Genomic DNA, 15050 nt, shown 5'->3' on the forward strand with positions numbered 1-15050 from the left:
TTTACAACAAATTAAAACCTTAATGCAGTGTAGGGTTTCCTCATATTTTGAAACAATAGAAGTTGACCCATTACTGTGATAACGTGAAAAAATATCATATGAGAACAACATCTGTATATCAATTTCTAAAGTATAATTTAGTTGATATTTCAGAATCAACAACTTATAATAATTAGTTAAATATCTTCAACATGCATTTCAAAAATTTTTCTGACACTTTTTATTATAAATTAAAATTGGGGGCTCTTAAAAAAATTTGGCCCTTTTTTAAAATTTAAATATTTTTATTGTAAAAAAGTTTAAGTAACCTTTTTTAATAAAACATGTTTCTGACATTGTCTTGTTAGAAATTGGGTTTTTTGGGTTGAGCCCCGAAAAACACTTTTCTTCCATGTTTAAAATTCTTTTTTTTTAAAATCAAAAAAAATTTTTTTAGAAATTTTTAAATTTGGTTTCATGTATCATATTTAACAGTTTCAGGGTTTTCAAAAAATCCTTTTGTTTTAACTTTACACTAAAAAACAAAAAATCCACATAAGAATTTTTAAAAATTTTTCAAGATTTACAGGAAACTGTAAACTTCATTACATCAACAATTATTACAAAAAACAACAAAGATCCTAGTGTACCTGCAATGTAAACAAGGGAGGTAAACAGTGGGTGATTTTGCCTGTAAGACTGAATCAGTTATTTACCTTTACAAGACGTCATTCAAAATATGAAGTGTTTTGCCAGGTTTTTACAAGAATCTAAAAACATTTATGGTCACAACTTGGTGGCTGGTCCACCTGACCCGCTTTCCTGAACTTTTTCACAAATGACCAACTTCAAAAATCCCAAATGATTTCTGAATCAGCAGTATTAACTCATAATTAAACTCATAATTATGTCTCGTCTCAATTGTCAGAGAAATTTCCCCGCACCAGAGACTCATACTACTGACCTATAGATTACCAATCTGATGATCTGGCTATAGAATTAAGCTGACAAACTGTGTTTAAAAACAATTTATTACATGCTTTTCGGTGGTTTATAGAAATATTTCAGTTGATATTTAAAATTTGGTTATTTCACTGTTTCGGAAAAACGTGAAAAATTACCACTTGATTTAATTTCACTGTTTTGAATTTAAGCCCCTTTACATTGTTTTCAGTGAAATACCAGGCTGTCACAGGTACTGGGGAACCAACCTAAATGAGTACAATCGTAAATTGACGTCACGTTATATTATTATTTGGCGCGCTTTTTCATTCAAGTATTAGGTTTTAAATGTCTTTTTTTAAAACGTTTCTTTGCATATAATAAAAAGAAAATTTGTTTAGTTTAGTGTAAGATTGAAATATATTTCACCTTGTGAACACCAAAAGTTCATATTTCACTCGTGGCTGCGCCACTCGTGAAATATACCTTTTGGTGCTCACTCGGTGAAATATATTCTGATCTTACACTGAACTAAACAAATATCCTCTATATAATAGTCATAATATCTAAGTCTCAGTAAATGACATTTTCTTTTTATCACAGTGAAGTGAGGTCAAACAATACACAATGTTGTGTTGATAGTGTGTACATTACTAAGGGGGAAACAATTAATGTTTTTTTCATTTATAAAGCTGTAAAATCAGATTATTTTCCATTCTGCATCATCTGAAGTCAATGATATGTTGTCTGACTGAACTTATAATCTCAGAGTATAAATCCAACTTATTTGCAAGTCCTATCACTACCAACAATGAAAGACAGTCCAGTGCCTTTTCTTGTGTACAAGTCCTATAAATATCCAAACAAATTTGTTCCTAATAATGTTCCTAATAAACACTAATATTATTTATTTCTCGAGAGAACTAATTTCGCTAAAACTTCAAGTGCTTTTTAGACTTGTCTGATTTTTGTAATGTTTTTGATTTTGCATTTCACTGCCTCGGCACTGTGCGTCCTCAGCCAGGTTTTCCCCTTGCCCATGCCGTACTCCGCTACACCATTTACTCTATGGAGAGAAAATAAAAAACAAATCAATGCATAATGTATAGAAAGTATATATTATGTAATACATATTTATGAGTGGGACAAAAAAGTGTGAGAGCACCACACTAAAAACCGTATTCCCGGCTTAATAAACCGCCGGGACAAAGGTACTTTAAATGATTTTAATTTTGCTAATTTACTCGCCTTTATTCACCCCGCTGTAATCACTTTTAACTTAATATCATTCTTCTTACATCCCCCCTTTATCAACTTACAAACAAATGAAAGTACGCCACTTTTAGATTAAAATTGGCCATAAGAGTTGGGTCTACAAGCATTTTTCAGTTATGCAAGAAAAACCTTACAAGGATCTGTGGTTTGGCCTTAGATCAAGAGGCAATTATTCCTGAAATATTCCTCAAAAAAAGGAATTAAAAAAAAATTGGATTGGGCAAACAACGTCAAATGTTACTGGTGAAGGAATACAGTTGCTTAAACGGGCACCTGAGTAGAACTGCTAATATATTGTAAGCTTGAGGGATAAATATGAGGCAAATACTGCTACAAGCTGGCACTTTATGTAACCAAAACTAGCAGACATATTGTTATGGTATTCAAATACCCTGTAGTATGCTTTTTTAATTTGTGTAAAATAACAAATATATAAATATCAATTATCTGCATATGTTTTTAAAAATTATTTATGGAAAGACTAACTAGAAAATTTACTTTCTAAATTTTACAGAACTTTGTCATTTATATCAAATTCAAACTACAAGATTTTCTTATCAGCCCTTTATAAGGCTAGGTGCCACAATAACAACTTCAGACTATGCCACCAGTGTCGATCCAGGCCAGCATGAACATCAATGTAATATAGCCAGGCCAATAATATCAGCAGCTCTGTTTCATATGTCTGATTACATAATTCATTAAACTACTAATAGACTACTCCATATTTAAAAGCAGGAAAAGTCCATTACACAAACTAAGGTAGGATTTAAGTTAAAATTTACCTTCTCAACAAGTTCCCTAGCAAGTTCAATATCTCCTTTATGAGTAAATCTCCTCATGATGAGGGCATTGAGCTGCGGGTATTTCCTCGCAGCATAAAGTACTGGTGCAGTAGCGAGGCCCAGTTTGAGGTCTGCAGCAGTTGGTTTTCCCATCACATGATCACATGAGGTAAAATCTAGAAGGTCATCTATTAACTGTAAAAATAATTTACTCAAGGTGAAATTCAAGTTACTACAGTTTGTACAGAAATTACTGAAAGATCAGAAAAAAGATCAACATGTATTTATCCCACTCAACACCTACATCTTATAGAATCTGTTTTGGCATCAAATTTTGATATGAAAAGCAAGTATGTTAATTTTATTAAAGTGATATTATGTACATCTAAGTGTAAATGGTCAGTGGACAGGTAAAAGTATTAGTATTGTTCTAAATGTATCGGTAACGCTCAATTCTGTAAAAGAGAGGGGCAGTCTTTGGTCAATCACCCTAATAGAAGCAAATCTTTAGAAATATATTACAAATTCAACACAACTTGACAACGATAAAATGAGCATTATGTCACCTTAACATGTGACAAGCTAGGAAATGCCCATGTTGACCATGTCAACAATGCCACATAGATTGACATGTAACCTGCCATATTCATCGCAGATGCTTTACTTTTAGGTTATCAGTATAGGTAGTTTATGATATTCTGCTACTTTAGGATATTCTGCACTTTTGCTTATTTAAATGAATAGAAAATCTTATAACTGTAACCCTGGACATTACAGCAAGTATATTATTATTAAATTGTAAGGGATTTTGTAGAAGTATTTCAGTCATATACATTTTTAAGGAAGCAGGAACCAGCTTAAAGTTTTTCGATTTTTGTTCTCTTTAATTCTCTCTCAACTCCAATCTACATAGATGAACAATAACACATCCTTAAAATGACAATCTAGGAATGGAAATTGGTGGTATTAATGAATGATCCCAAATATCATTTGACACATGTAACAAGAGCTGTAGGTAGGACAGCAACGCTCGACTATTCTTAGTGCTTGATAGTAAAAAAAATGCCTGATACAGTTACCTCCTCCTGTTCACAGGTTGGGGTCATGATGGTGAACAAGTGTGCAAAGTTTCAAAGCCATATGTCAATGGACTTTGAAAATATTTATACTATTACAAAAACTTTAACATAAATTCTAAGTCTAAAAAGGGGCATAATTCTGTCAAAATGCTTGATAGAGTTACCTCCTCCTGTTTACAGGTTGGGGTCATGATGTTGAACAAGTGTGCAAAGTTTCAAAGCCATATGTCAATGGACTTTGAAAATATTTGAACTATTACAAAAACTTTAACGTAAATTCTAAGTCGAAAAAGGGGCATAATTCTGTCAAAATGCTTAATAGAGTTACCTCCTCCTGTCTACAGGTTGTGGTCATGATGGTGAACAAGTGTGCAAAATTTCAAAGCCATATGTCTATGGACTTTGAAAATATTTGAACTATTACAAAAACTTTAACGTAAATTCTAAGTCGAAAAAGGGGCATTATTCTGTCAAAATGCTTGATAGAGTTACCTCCTCCTGTCTACAGGTTGGGGTCATGATGGTGAACAAGTGTGCAAAGTTTCAAAGCCATATGTCAATGGACTTTGAAAATATTTGAACTATTACAAAAACTTTAACATAAGTGGTTACGCCGACGCCGACGCTCGGGTGACTGCAATAGCTCTACTTATTCTTATCGAATAGTCGAGCTAAAAACAGAACCAAACAATAAGGGAAAGAACAGAAATTCACTTTTATCCTTTGTGATCTTGACCTTATAAGGGTAGACGTCTAACAAGATTTCAACATATCATTTAAGGTGTCTAACAAGATTTCAACATATCATTTAAGGTGTCTAACAAGATTTCAACATATCATTTAAGGTGTCTAACAAGATTTCAACATATCATTTAAGGTTTCTAACAAGATTTCAACATATCATTTAAGGTGTCTAACAAGATTTCAACATATCATTTAAGGTGTCTAACAAGATTTCAACATATCATTTAAGGTGTCTAACAAGATTTCAACATATCATTAAGGTGTCTAACAAGATTTCAACATATCATTTAAGGTGTCTAACAAGATTTCAACATATCATTTAAGGTGTCTAACAAGATTTCAACATATCATTTAAGGTGTCTAACAAGATTTCAACATATCATTTAAGGTGTTCTAACAAGATTTCAACATATCATTTAAGGTGTCTAACAAGATTTCAACATATCATTTAAGGTGTCTAACAAGATTTCAAACATATCATTTAAGGTGTCTAACAAGATTTCAACATATCATTTAAGGTGTCTAACAAGATTTCAACATATCATTTAAGGTATTTGGCATTAAATGACAAGGCTACATGAAATGTTAAGTCAAACGAACTCCACTGAGGTTCAAAAACATAAAATTTTATTTTTCTACATAAATCAGCAGCGGCACTTTAACAGAACAAGAGGGCCATGATGGCCCTGAGGTCGCTCACCTGTATATAGGCCCCCCACCCCCGGGCCAATTTTTACCCAAGGGCTTTTATTTGTTTATTTGAACAGACTTGGTACACACCCATAAGAAGATGTTTCATGCTAAACATCTAAGTTCTAGCTCATTGGCTTTTTTAAAAGAAGATTTACTATAGTTTTTACTATACACATATAGTTTAAAACAATGTCACCCCTGGGGCAGGGCCAGTTTTGACCCCCGGGCGTTTATTTTATCAAACTTTGTAGATATTTACTTAAAGATGTTTCATGCTTAATATCTAAACTCTAGCTATTTGGGTTTTTCCAAAGAAGATTTTTAAGTTTTTGCTATACACATATAAGGAAAATCAATGACACCCCCCCCCCCCGGGCGGGGCCACTTTTGACCCCAGGGCTTTTTTTTGAACATACTTGGTAGACACCCATTAGAAGATGTTTCATGCTTAATATCTTAGCTCTAGCTCTTTGGGTTCTTTAAAAGAAGATTTTTTAAGTTTTTACTATATGCATATAGGGAAAATCTATGACCCCCTGGGGCAGGGTCAATTTTGACCCCAGGGCTTTTATTTGAACAAACTTGGTAGACATTCACTAGAAGATGTTTCATGCCAAATATCTAAGCTCTAGCTCTTATGGTTCTTTAAAAGAAGATTTTTTAAGTTTTTACCATATGCATATAGGGAAAATCAATGATCCCCGGGGCGGGGCCAATTTTGACCCCAGGGCTTTAATTTGAACAAACTTGGTAGACACTCACTAGAAGATGTTTCATGCTTAATATCTTAGCTCTAGCTCTTTGGGTTCTTTAAAAGAAATTTTTTTAAGTTTTTACTACATGCATATAGGGAAAATCTATGACCCCCTGGGGCGGGGTCAATTTTGACCCCAGGGCTTTTTATTTGAACAAACTTGGTAGACATTCACTAGAAGATGTTTCATGCCAAATATCTAAGCTCTAGCTCTTATGGTTCTTAAAAGAAGATTTTTTAAGTTTTTACTATATGCATATAGGAAAATCAATGACCCCCGGGGCGGGGCCAATTTGACCCCAGGGCTTTAATTTGAACAAACTTGGTAGACACTCACTAGAAGATGTTTCATGCTTAATATCTTAGCTCTAGCTCTTTGGGTTCTTTAAAGGAAGATTTTTTAAGTTTTTACTATATGCATATTGGGAAAATCAATGACCCCTGGGTCGGGGCCAATTTTGACCCCAGGGCTTTTATTTGAAACAAACTTGGTAGACACTCACTAGAAGATGTTTCATGCCAAATATCTAAGCTCTAGCTCTTACGGTTCTTTAAAAGAAAATTTTTTAAATTTTTACTATATGCATATAGGGAAAATCAATGACCCCCAGGGGCGGGGCCAATTTTGACCCCAGGCCTTTTATTTGAACAAACTTGGTAGACACTCACTAGAAGATGTTTCATGCCAAATATCTAAGCTCTAGCTCTTATGGTTTTTTAAAAGAAGATATTTAAAGTTTTTTCTTTTGGTTGCCATGGCAACCAGAGTTCTGCATGGAATTAAATTCTTTGAACAATTTTTAAAGGTGACCACCAAAGGAACATTCCTCTGAAGTTTGGATGAAATTGGCTCAGTGGTTTATGAGGAGATGTCAATTAAAGCAAAAGTTTACGGACGGACGGACGGCGGACGAAAAGCGATCACAAAAGCTCACCCTGTCACTTTGTGACAGATGAGCTAAAAATATCAAAAGATAATAAATACACTAAGAAATAGATTGAAAAACGTGGTAGTCTTAGTCTGATTTGATAAAAAATCGTTTTTCACAATAGGAATGATTATTTTGGACCACAGAGTGAATGAATGATCTTAAATTTTGCACACAAGTTATATATCTACAACCACATCAATGGGACATTAATTTGAAAAATTATTTCCTATCCTGTTATGTCAAATACTTTAGTGGAGTGACTGGAGTCCCTTTAAAGTGAACTAGTCCCTTTAAATTGACAAAAGGACAATACAAAGGATGTAAGTACATTGTACAACCCAGCTACTACAACCCTCAACTACATTTTTCATGAAACATGAAGAATATACACTGTTTGTGTTTTTAAATGTTTAAATCCCTCTAAAACTCAAAATTCAAAGAAAACCAAGTGCATCTGATCACATAAAGAAAGTTAAGTGTTAAAGAAAATTCTTACTTGAAAACTAATGCCTATATTTTTGCCATAATTGTATGCAGCTTCTGCCAATTCTTCATCACAATTTCCTAGAACAGCCACCTGAAATTTTTGTTAAATCATTTATATTCATTCTCAATTGTGACACGTCTTCCCAATAGGAAGGGCATTGGATTTTTTATAATACAAGGATGGCTGGTTCGATCCATGGGCAAGGTGAAATGTCTTTTTGACACATATTCTCAGACATGAAGCTGAATGGCCACTTGTCTCTCATCCCCACTTCATAAATCATGTGGGTGAAAAAGCCAGACATGTTTATTAATGGTTACTCATCTCTGTAAATATTAGAGCTTAGATGGTAAGAAACTACGTTTTTTATTGTAATGATGAAATTAAGATTGAGATAAAACTTACTGCCTTGCAGCTGTTGGCCAGTAAACTGGCAGTTTTCTTGAAAGACTTGTTGATATAATGGTTGAATCTCTCCTCATCATTCTCTTTAGAACCTAACTGCATAAACTCCCCTAAAATCAACAGAATATATAACAAGGTTAGTTTTTTTTAATGTATATCAGTTTGTATGTGATGGTTTTATGTAGAGATGTGCAGTATGACAGGTATATCTTGGTCCAAGCTTTCTGCAGTACTTACAGCAGTACAAACCTTTAGCCCCAATATATGGCAATTACAGATCTTAAATGCAAGCACTGTCAAACTATTACCAATCTATGGTCATATGTCTGAGGAGATTTACCAATAACATAAATTAAAGCAATGGTAGGCACCCAGTCATTGAATTTAAGACTTTGAATTTACTGGCCATAATTCCAGTTTTTAATTTATTCTACTATATATTTAACTAAATTTTCATAAAATTAAAACATGTCACTGGCCCGAACTAATTTTCACTGGCCATTGGCCTCCTGGCCAGTGCTAAATACGCTAACTTGGCACCAATGTAGAATCGTTGATTCTCAATCTGATGGAAGATTATGTGTATTACTTATACTAGAGAATTAAACTTCTGCAGCATAGATAGATTAGACCAGTGTGATCAGCCATTGACACATTTACAAAACAAAAACACTGAACTCTATGACAAAATACATTGATTGCACAAATAAAATAGTCAATACTATCACACAAGGAAAATCATTTACCTCTCACCAAATCCTCTGTTATTTGTGATACAACAGACACCACCTGCTCATCTCTAATTTTAGCTAGTGCTATTGATGCCTTTGCCATTACATAATCTCCTGCTATTATAGACTGAAATAAAGTAATAAGCCACCTTAGTAATTAATTACTTTACAAATTTCTGATTTTTCACTGAATTATCACTATGCTTGTACATACAAAAATTGTGTGCAGTGAGCCATTCTTAGTTCATGTGATGTTGAATTTCTGTGCAGAATTTTAACACAAGCCAGATACAGGAAAATGTTTCTATCCTCAAAAATTGGTAACCTATACCAGGAATAAATTTTTTTTTTAACTTTATATGCAATATGTGACCTTAACAGCAGTCTAAGAGATATAAAATATTTTCAGATGCTTCACCTAAATGAGCTTTAAATATGCTATTTTAAACTGTCAATTAGGGATATTGAAATCAGTTTTACAAGATTGAGAATCCAACATTATCTGACAACTTTTGCCCTGCTTAGACACCAAAAAACATGGGTTTTATGACTCAAAATATGTGAATATGATATATCATTAAAAACTCAAGTTGCAGCATGACCAGCGATAATCATGTAGTAATCTAAGGATTACTGGCAGCGTGGGTTCAAACCCTACAAGGGCAAAGCATTTGTGTCCTTAAGCAAGAAACTTTACACATTGAACATTACTGAATTGTTCCAGGATTTAGAATGTCTATAATCTTATAGCTTCCTACAAAACTGCATTCGAATAAATTCTGTATATATTAATTCTCACGAAATTTTTCGAAAAACCACAACAAAATTGAGCAAAATAAAATTTTTAATCATGTCATACCTTTCTCTGACCCCAGACCTGGTTTATGCTTGGTTTATTACGTCTTGTATCAGCAGCGTCTATGACATCATCATGCATCAGACTAGCAGTGTGTATCATCTCGGCTATCATAGCAATCTTTAACTGACTTTCTGACAAACTGTAATCATAATTACAATACTTTACATACTGATTTAAATCACAAAAAAAACAAGAACGTATTTGTTAAACACAAATGCCCCCAGCTCAGATTCTTGTCAGGAGCAATATTTCTAAAAATGTTTACCCATTCACTAATTTATGGACAGAAAAATTGCAAAAAAATGTAAACACAAGATATATAACTTGACAGTCATGGCATTTTGTAATTGTGAAAAATATAAGTTGCCAAGTCATTGCTCTGACTTGTGAAGTTGAAAAATATTCAACTTCATGCAAGCTATCTTCCTACCAAATATGAAAAACATCTGTCATTAAATAAAGGCTGTACGGGCAAAAGTGTAAAAATCTATTTTGAGCACTTGTGACCTTGACCAAACTGACCCCTAACTGTATCAAAAGGAAGAATACCATGTAAGTTATCTTCCTACCAAATATGAAATACATCTGTCAATAAAAAAAGGCTGTATGGGCAAAAGTGTAAAAATCTATTTTGAGCACTGGTGACCTTGACCAAACTGACCCCTAACTCTATCCAAAGGAAGAATACCATGTAAGATATCTTCCTACCAAATATGAAATACATCTGTCAATAAATAAAGGCTGTATGGGCAAAAGTGTAAAAATCTATTTTTTAAGCACTGATGACCTTGACCCAACTGACCCTTGCTCCATCCAAAGGAAGAATACCATGCAAGTTATCTTCCTACCAAATATGAAATACATCAGTCAATAAATAAAAGCTGTATGGGCAAAAGTGTAAAAATTTATTTTTAGCACAAGTGACCTTGACCCACTGATCCCTACCCCAATCAAAAGGATGAATACCATGCAAGTTATCTTCCTACCAAATATAAAATATATCTGTCACTTAATAAAGGCTGTACATGGAACAGCTCCAACGTATCTCATAACTTTGTTTAATTGTGTGAGAAGAAAATACAGTCTAAGATCAGCTGCTGATGACACTTGTACACAGTTTGTTGTGCCAAGACGCAGGACCAGACTTGCTGACAGATCTATTTCTGTTATGGGACCTAAATGGTGGAACGCCCTACCAAAAGAATTAAAGTGCATTGCATCGGAAATTGCATTCAGAAAAAGACTGAAAGCACACCTCTTTGAACAATTTTATGGATAAAAAGTTTCGTCAAATGTGTATATAGTTTTAAACTGTGGAAATGACTTTGACATTATAGGATCTTGTGAAGCGCAACAGAATATAACTGTATAAAGTGTCGCGCTATAAAAATACCTATGATTGATTGATTGATTGATTGATATGAGCAAATGTGTAAAAAATCTATTTTTAGCACTGGTGACCTTGACCCAACTGACCACTAACTCCATCAAATTTTATGTGTCTATCAATTATAAATAACCTCTGTCTATAGAATAAGGTTAATACACCTGTAAAAATGTAAAAATCTATTTTTAACATTGGTGACTTTGTCATTGGTAACATTGACCTTGACCCAAATGACCCCTTACTACACCCAAAGAAGAAGGACCTCCCTTGGCATGTTTGTATTAAACTAAGACATCAACTACGAAATAAAGGCTGTATGAGCAAAAATGTTTATATCTATTTATTAGTGACCTTGACCTTGACCCTAGAGACCGCTTACTCCACAAAAAATTAGAGGACCATCAAAGGTATCCACCTACTAAATATGAAAGATATCATTAAAGAAATTAAACAATTAGGAGAAATTTAAGATAAATCCAACTTGCCAAAATAGGTTAACCAGACAAGGCCCTATTTTCAAAGTGAAAAAAGGGAAATATGGATGACACAGTTATATAACTTGGCAATATCATGCACTTTGTATTGATAAGTAAGTGTGGAAATTATAAAGCCATTAGTATAGATAGAACTTAAGATATTTTCAACTTGCCGTTTTAGGTTAACCACTATTCGTTTTCTAAGTGCTGAAAAGGGCCATAACTTGGTGCAAATGGAAGCCATAGTTATGTAACTTGCCCAGATCATAAACTTTCTATGGATTAGTAAGTGTGTAAATTATGAAGCCATTGGTACAGGTAGAACATAAGAAAAATCTAACTTGCAGTTCTAGGTTTACCTCGTAAGAAAGACGGACGGTTCAATTACTATATGCTTGGGGGCACAAAAAATATTTTTTAAATTATATTTTTGTCGGGTTTTTCTTAAACTACATGTAATTGAAGCAATGTTAATACCACTGCCTAGCCTTTATCCTGCTTCCATGGTGTGAAAAGTACACAAATGCCCATTTATTTTTCAAAAAGCAGAATAGTCAAAGACCTTGTGTGCATGTTCTGCTTTTCCCTCCCAAAACCCCATCATGCCCCCTATCTTCTTAGAAATAAAGTCATCATGGAAAAACAAGTACTCTCAGACTCTCCATAGCCAACATGAAAAATTTGTATTTTGTACAAGACTTACATTTTTGTTCAGCAAATTCAATTGACACCAATTTACACATTCTTTGTCTTTATGCAAAATTATTATTATTTCCTCCAAATTTAGGGAAAAGACCCTTTCACCTGACTGTGAATAAGGCCCTAAATTAAAGCTTACTAAATATAAATAATCACACCTGTCATCATTGCACACATGGAAGTTGAGTGCTTTCGCCACCAGCATTATCAACATAGGACGAAACAATTTTCCTTGTCCATCAAAATAATACTCAGCCACAGACAGTAATTCTGGATTTACAGTCAGTAATTCCTGAAAAGCATAAATTGATATTTTTTTGGTTGGGTTTTTGCATTTACACAGTACAGGTCATGTGGTGACTTTCCAGCTTTACTTTCAGTAAGCAAGCATAAATTGATAGTGATAATACAACAAGAATCTAAAGGAAGGAAGGTTCAAGCATGCTTGAACATCCAATTGTTGAATGCCAATATAGCAGGGCCATTGAAAATTAATATTTCTTATACCAACTACACTTCGTTATAATGTACATCTCGTAACATCTGTAAATGTTTAACATCTTTTTTTTGTATAATAAATTTGTTCCCTGTTATAACAACCTGTAAAAGACACATCACATATGTCGGTCAAAAGCTATACATAGCTTATGTTTTGTAAAATGTTATATATGTATACCGACAATAAATAAATTTTGATTTGATTTGATCATGACATGTATTTGTTTAACCAAATCTCTCTTTTACACGTAACTTACCTTTTTAATATCTTGTGTTATATTGTTAATCTCAGTTTCAACAAGACTGTATGGGTCTACTGTCCGCTTACTTGGATCTGTGTCTGTGCTGGTGCTTAAACATCTCCCTACTGACTCAATCCTTGATGATACTTTTGCAAGGCACAAACTTCTCTGAAAAAGGCAAATATGAAATTCCCATTTACCTAAATCACATTTTCCAGTTTTTTACTATTGCATCTGCCTCTGTTTTGTTTTTCTAGCAATCTCAGTAAATTTAAATGACAACAGCAGGGTATTTCAAATAGAAGTAAATCTATGTGATGAGCGGAAAATAACCACTGTAGCAGGGACATTGCCATGACAATCCACCCAAAACAAAATTGCGGGGATTGGCAAACTTTGGAAAAATTGTTAAAGCTGTACTGTTGGTTCTTTATTTTAAGAGGCCATGTCAGTTTGTACAAAAAGTGTTGTGCTTTTCCAAAATGGAAATAACAGCTGTTGGATTTCTGCCAAATTTTACAGAAATGCTACATAAAGATTAAAGTGTAAATATGTAAAGATTTTTTTATAAAGATATATTTTCATTTCTACTAAAGTTGAATGCTTAGAGGTTTGAGAACTGGTTTGTCCATGATAAAAAGTAACAAGTAATCAATCTGTGACTTTTGTTTGTTTGGGTTTTACGTCACACCAACACAGTATAGGTCATATCTCTATGTTCCAGCTTTACTGGTGGAGGAAGATCTCAAGTGCCCTTCCCAGCATTATTTCAGGCTTTCACGGGTACCTGAGTAGAACAACAGACATTCCTTAAGCTAGCTGGATAGCGTCCTCACATGAAATAATCCAAAATCCCTCTCGATATTAGAACCCACAGCTGTGAGGGTTAAGTGGTTTCAAGACAACAACCTTAACCTGTTAACCACTCGGCCACAGGCGCCCCTGTAATTAATCTGTGTTAAGTAAATTTACAATTGGAACTCATTGCAGACATAGTGGAACTATGTCGATAATACAGCATTCCATATATAGTGGAACACCATTGTATCGTGCTATTCATTGTATCGATCTATTTACAAATCTTTAGATATTTTGCAAAATACGTCACCTACTGATTGTTAACATTTACAAGAGTGTCACGAAAATCTTTCGCATTTATTTTTGTGCAGTAAAATGATCAAAACCATTTTTCCAGTACTGTAAGACGTTGTAGATAATAAATAGATATATAAATAATGTCTTCTTATTAAAAGTACATTTGCTGTGTGTTAAAAGTTCCTAAATTTATGCTGACATTTTAAAACAGACATCTATGTTTCTAATTGACTGAAATATCTAACATAAAGATGGTTAAGGCTTACCAAACTTTGGCTAACTGAGCGATTCTCACAATGCATCGATATAATGGCGTGACCTAATTCATCAACCTGTTTGACATGTCCTTAAATATCCGTATAATTCAAAGCTAAAAACTATATATCAGTGATGTTTGCCATGTTAATATTATGGCAAAAGGATCAAAATAAATGATACAAAATAAATATTAAGGGAGATTTGAATTTTTAAAATGCAGTTGTGATTTATGGATAAATAGATCGATACAACCTGGTTCCTGGCTAAACCTTTTTAACCTTGCCATATAGGATATGTGAAATTATTATTATGTGTTACATAAAACAAAAGTGGGTGGGGAAAATTACAGGGTTAAAAAAAGTAAAAACACAGCAAAATGATCTAAAAGTTGAGAATAAATTAATTTGTTTTGAACATTTTGTTTGCCTTTAGTTTGCATTTTAAGCTTTAATGAAATCAACTGCAGAAACATTTGAAACATACATGTAAAATTACGCAAGCCGGTTGACTTTGAAAATCGTTTAAAAGTTTTCTCAGCAACTTACCCGAGTTTTCATGTGACATACACGCCGAATTAATTTTGAAAAATGCCTGCATGACTCTCGTTTGATTCCGAAATTCAAAAATGATGTCATACTGGAAGAATTAAGAGTAAATTCAACTAAAAACTTATGCTGTCTGCTAACATTTTTTAAAACGTTTGCCATGTTCATTTCTCTATGTAAAGCTA

General features: G+C 33.5%; 1 protein-coding gene across 1 annotated transcript; it reads right to left on the bottom strand.

Annotated features, from left to right (window-relative positions):
- Positions 1-2900: 2900 nt before the first annotated feature.
- LOC132713555 (all trans-polyprenyl-diphosphate synthase PDSS1-like) lies at positions 2901-15050 on the bottom strand. Its single transcript, XM_060696194.1, has 8 exons — positions 14866-15050; positions 12983-13135; positions 12386-12519; positions 9666-9804; positions 8822-8933; positions 8076-8185; positions 7680-7760; positions 2901-3176 (listed from the first exon to the last, which is right to left on the bottom strand). Exons 1-8 carry the CDS (start codon positions 15031-15033, stop codon positions 2925-2927), a joined length of 1149 nt encoding a protein of 382 aa, XP_060552177.1. The 5' UTR covers positions 15034-15050; the 3' UTR covers positions 2901-2924.

The sequence above is a fragment of the Ruditapes philippinarum genome, unplaced genomic scaffold, assembly GCF_026571515.1.
Source record: "Ruditapes philippinarum isolate M1 unplaced genomic scaffold, ASM2657151v2 ctg171_1_1_1_1, whole genome shotgun sequence".
Lineage (NCBI taxonomy): Eukaryota > Metazoa > Mollusca > Bivalvia > Venerida > Veneridae > Ruditapes > Ruditapes philippinarum.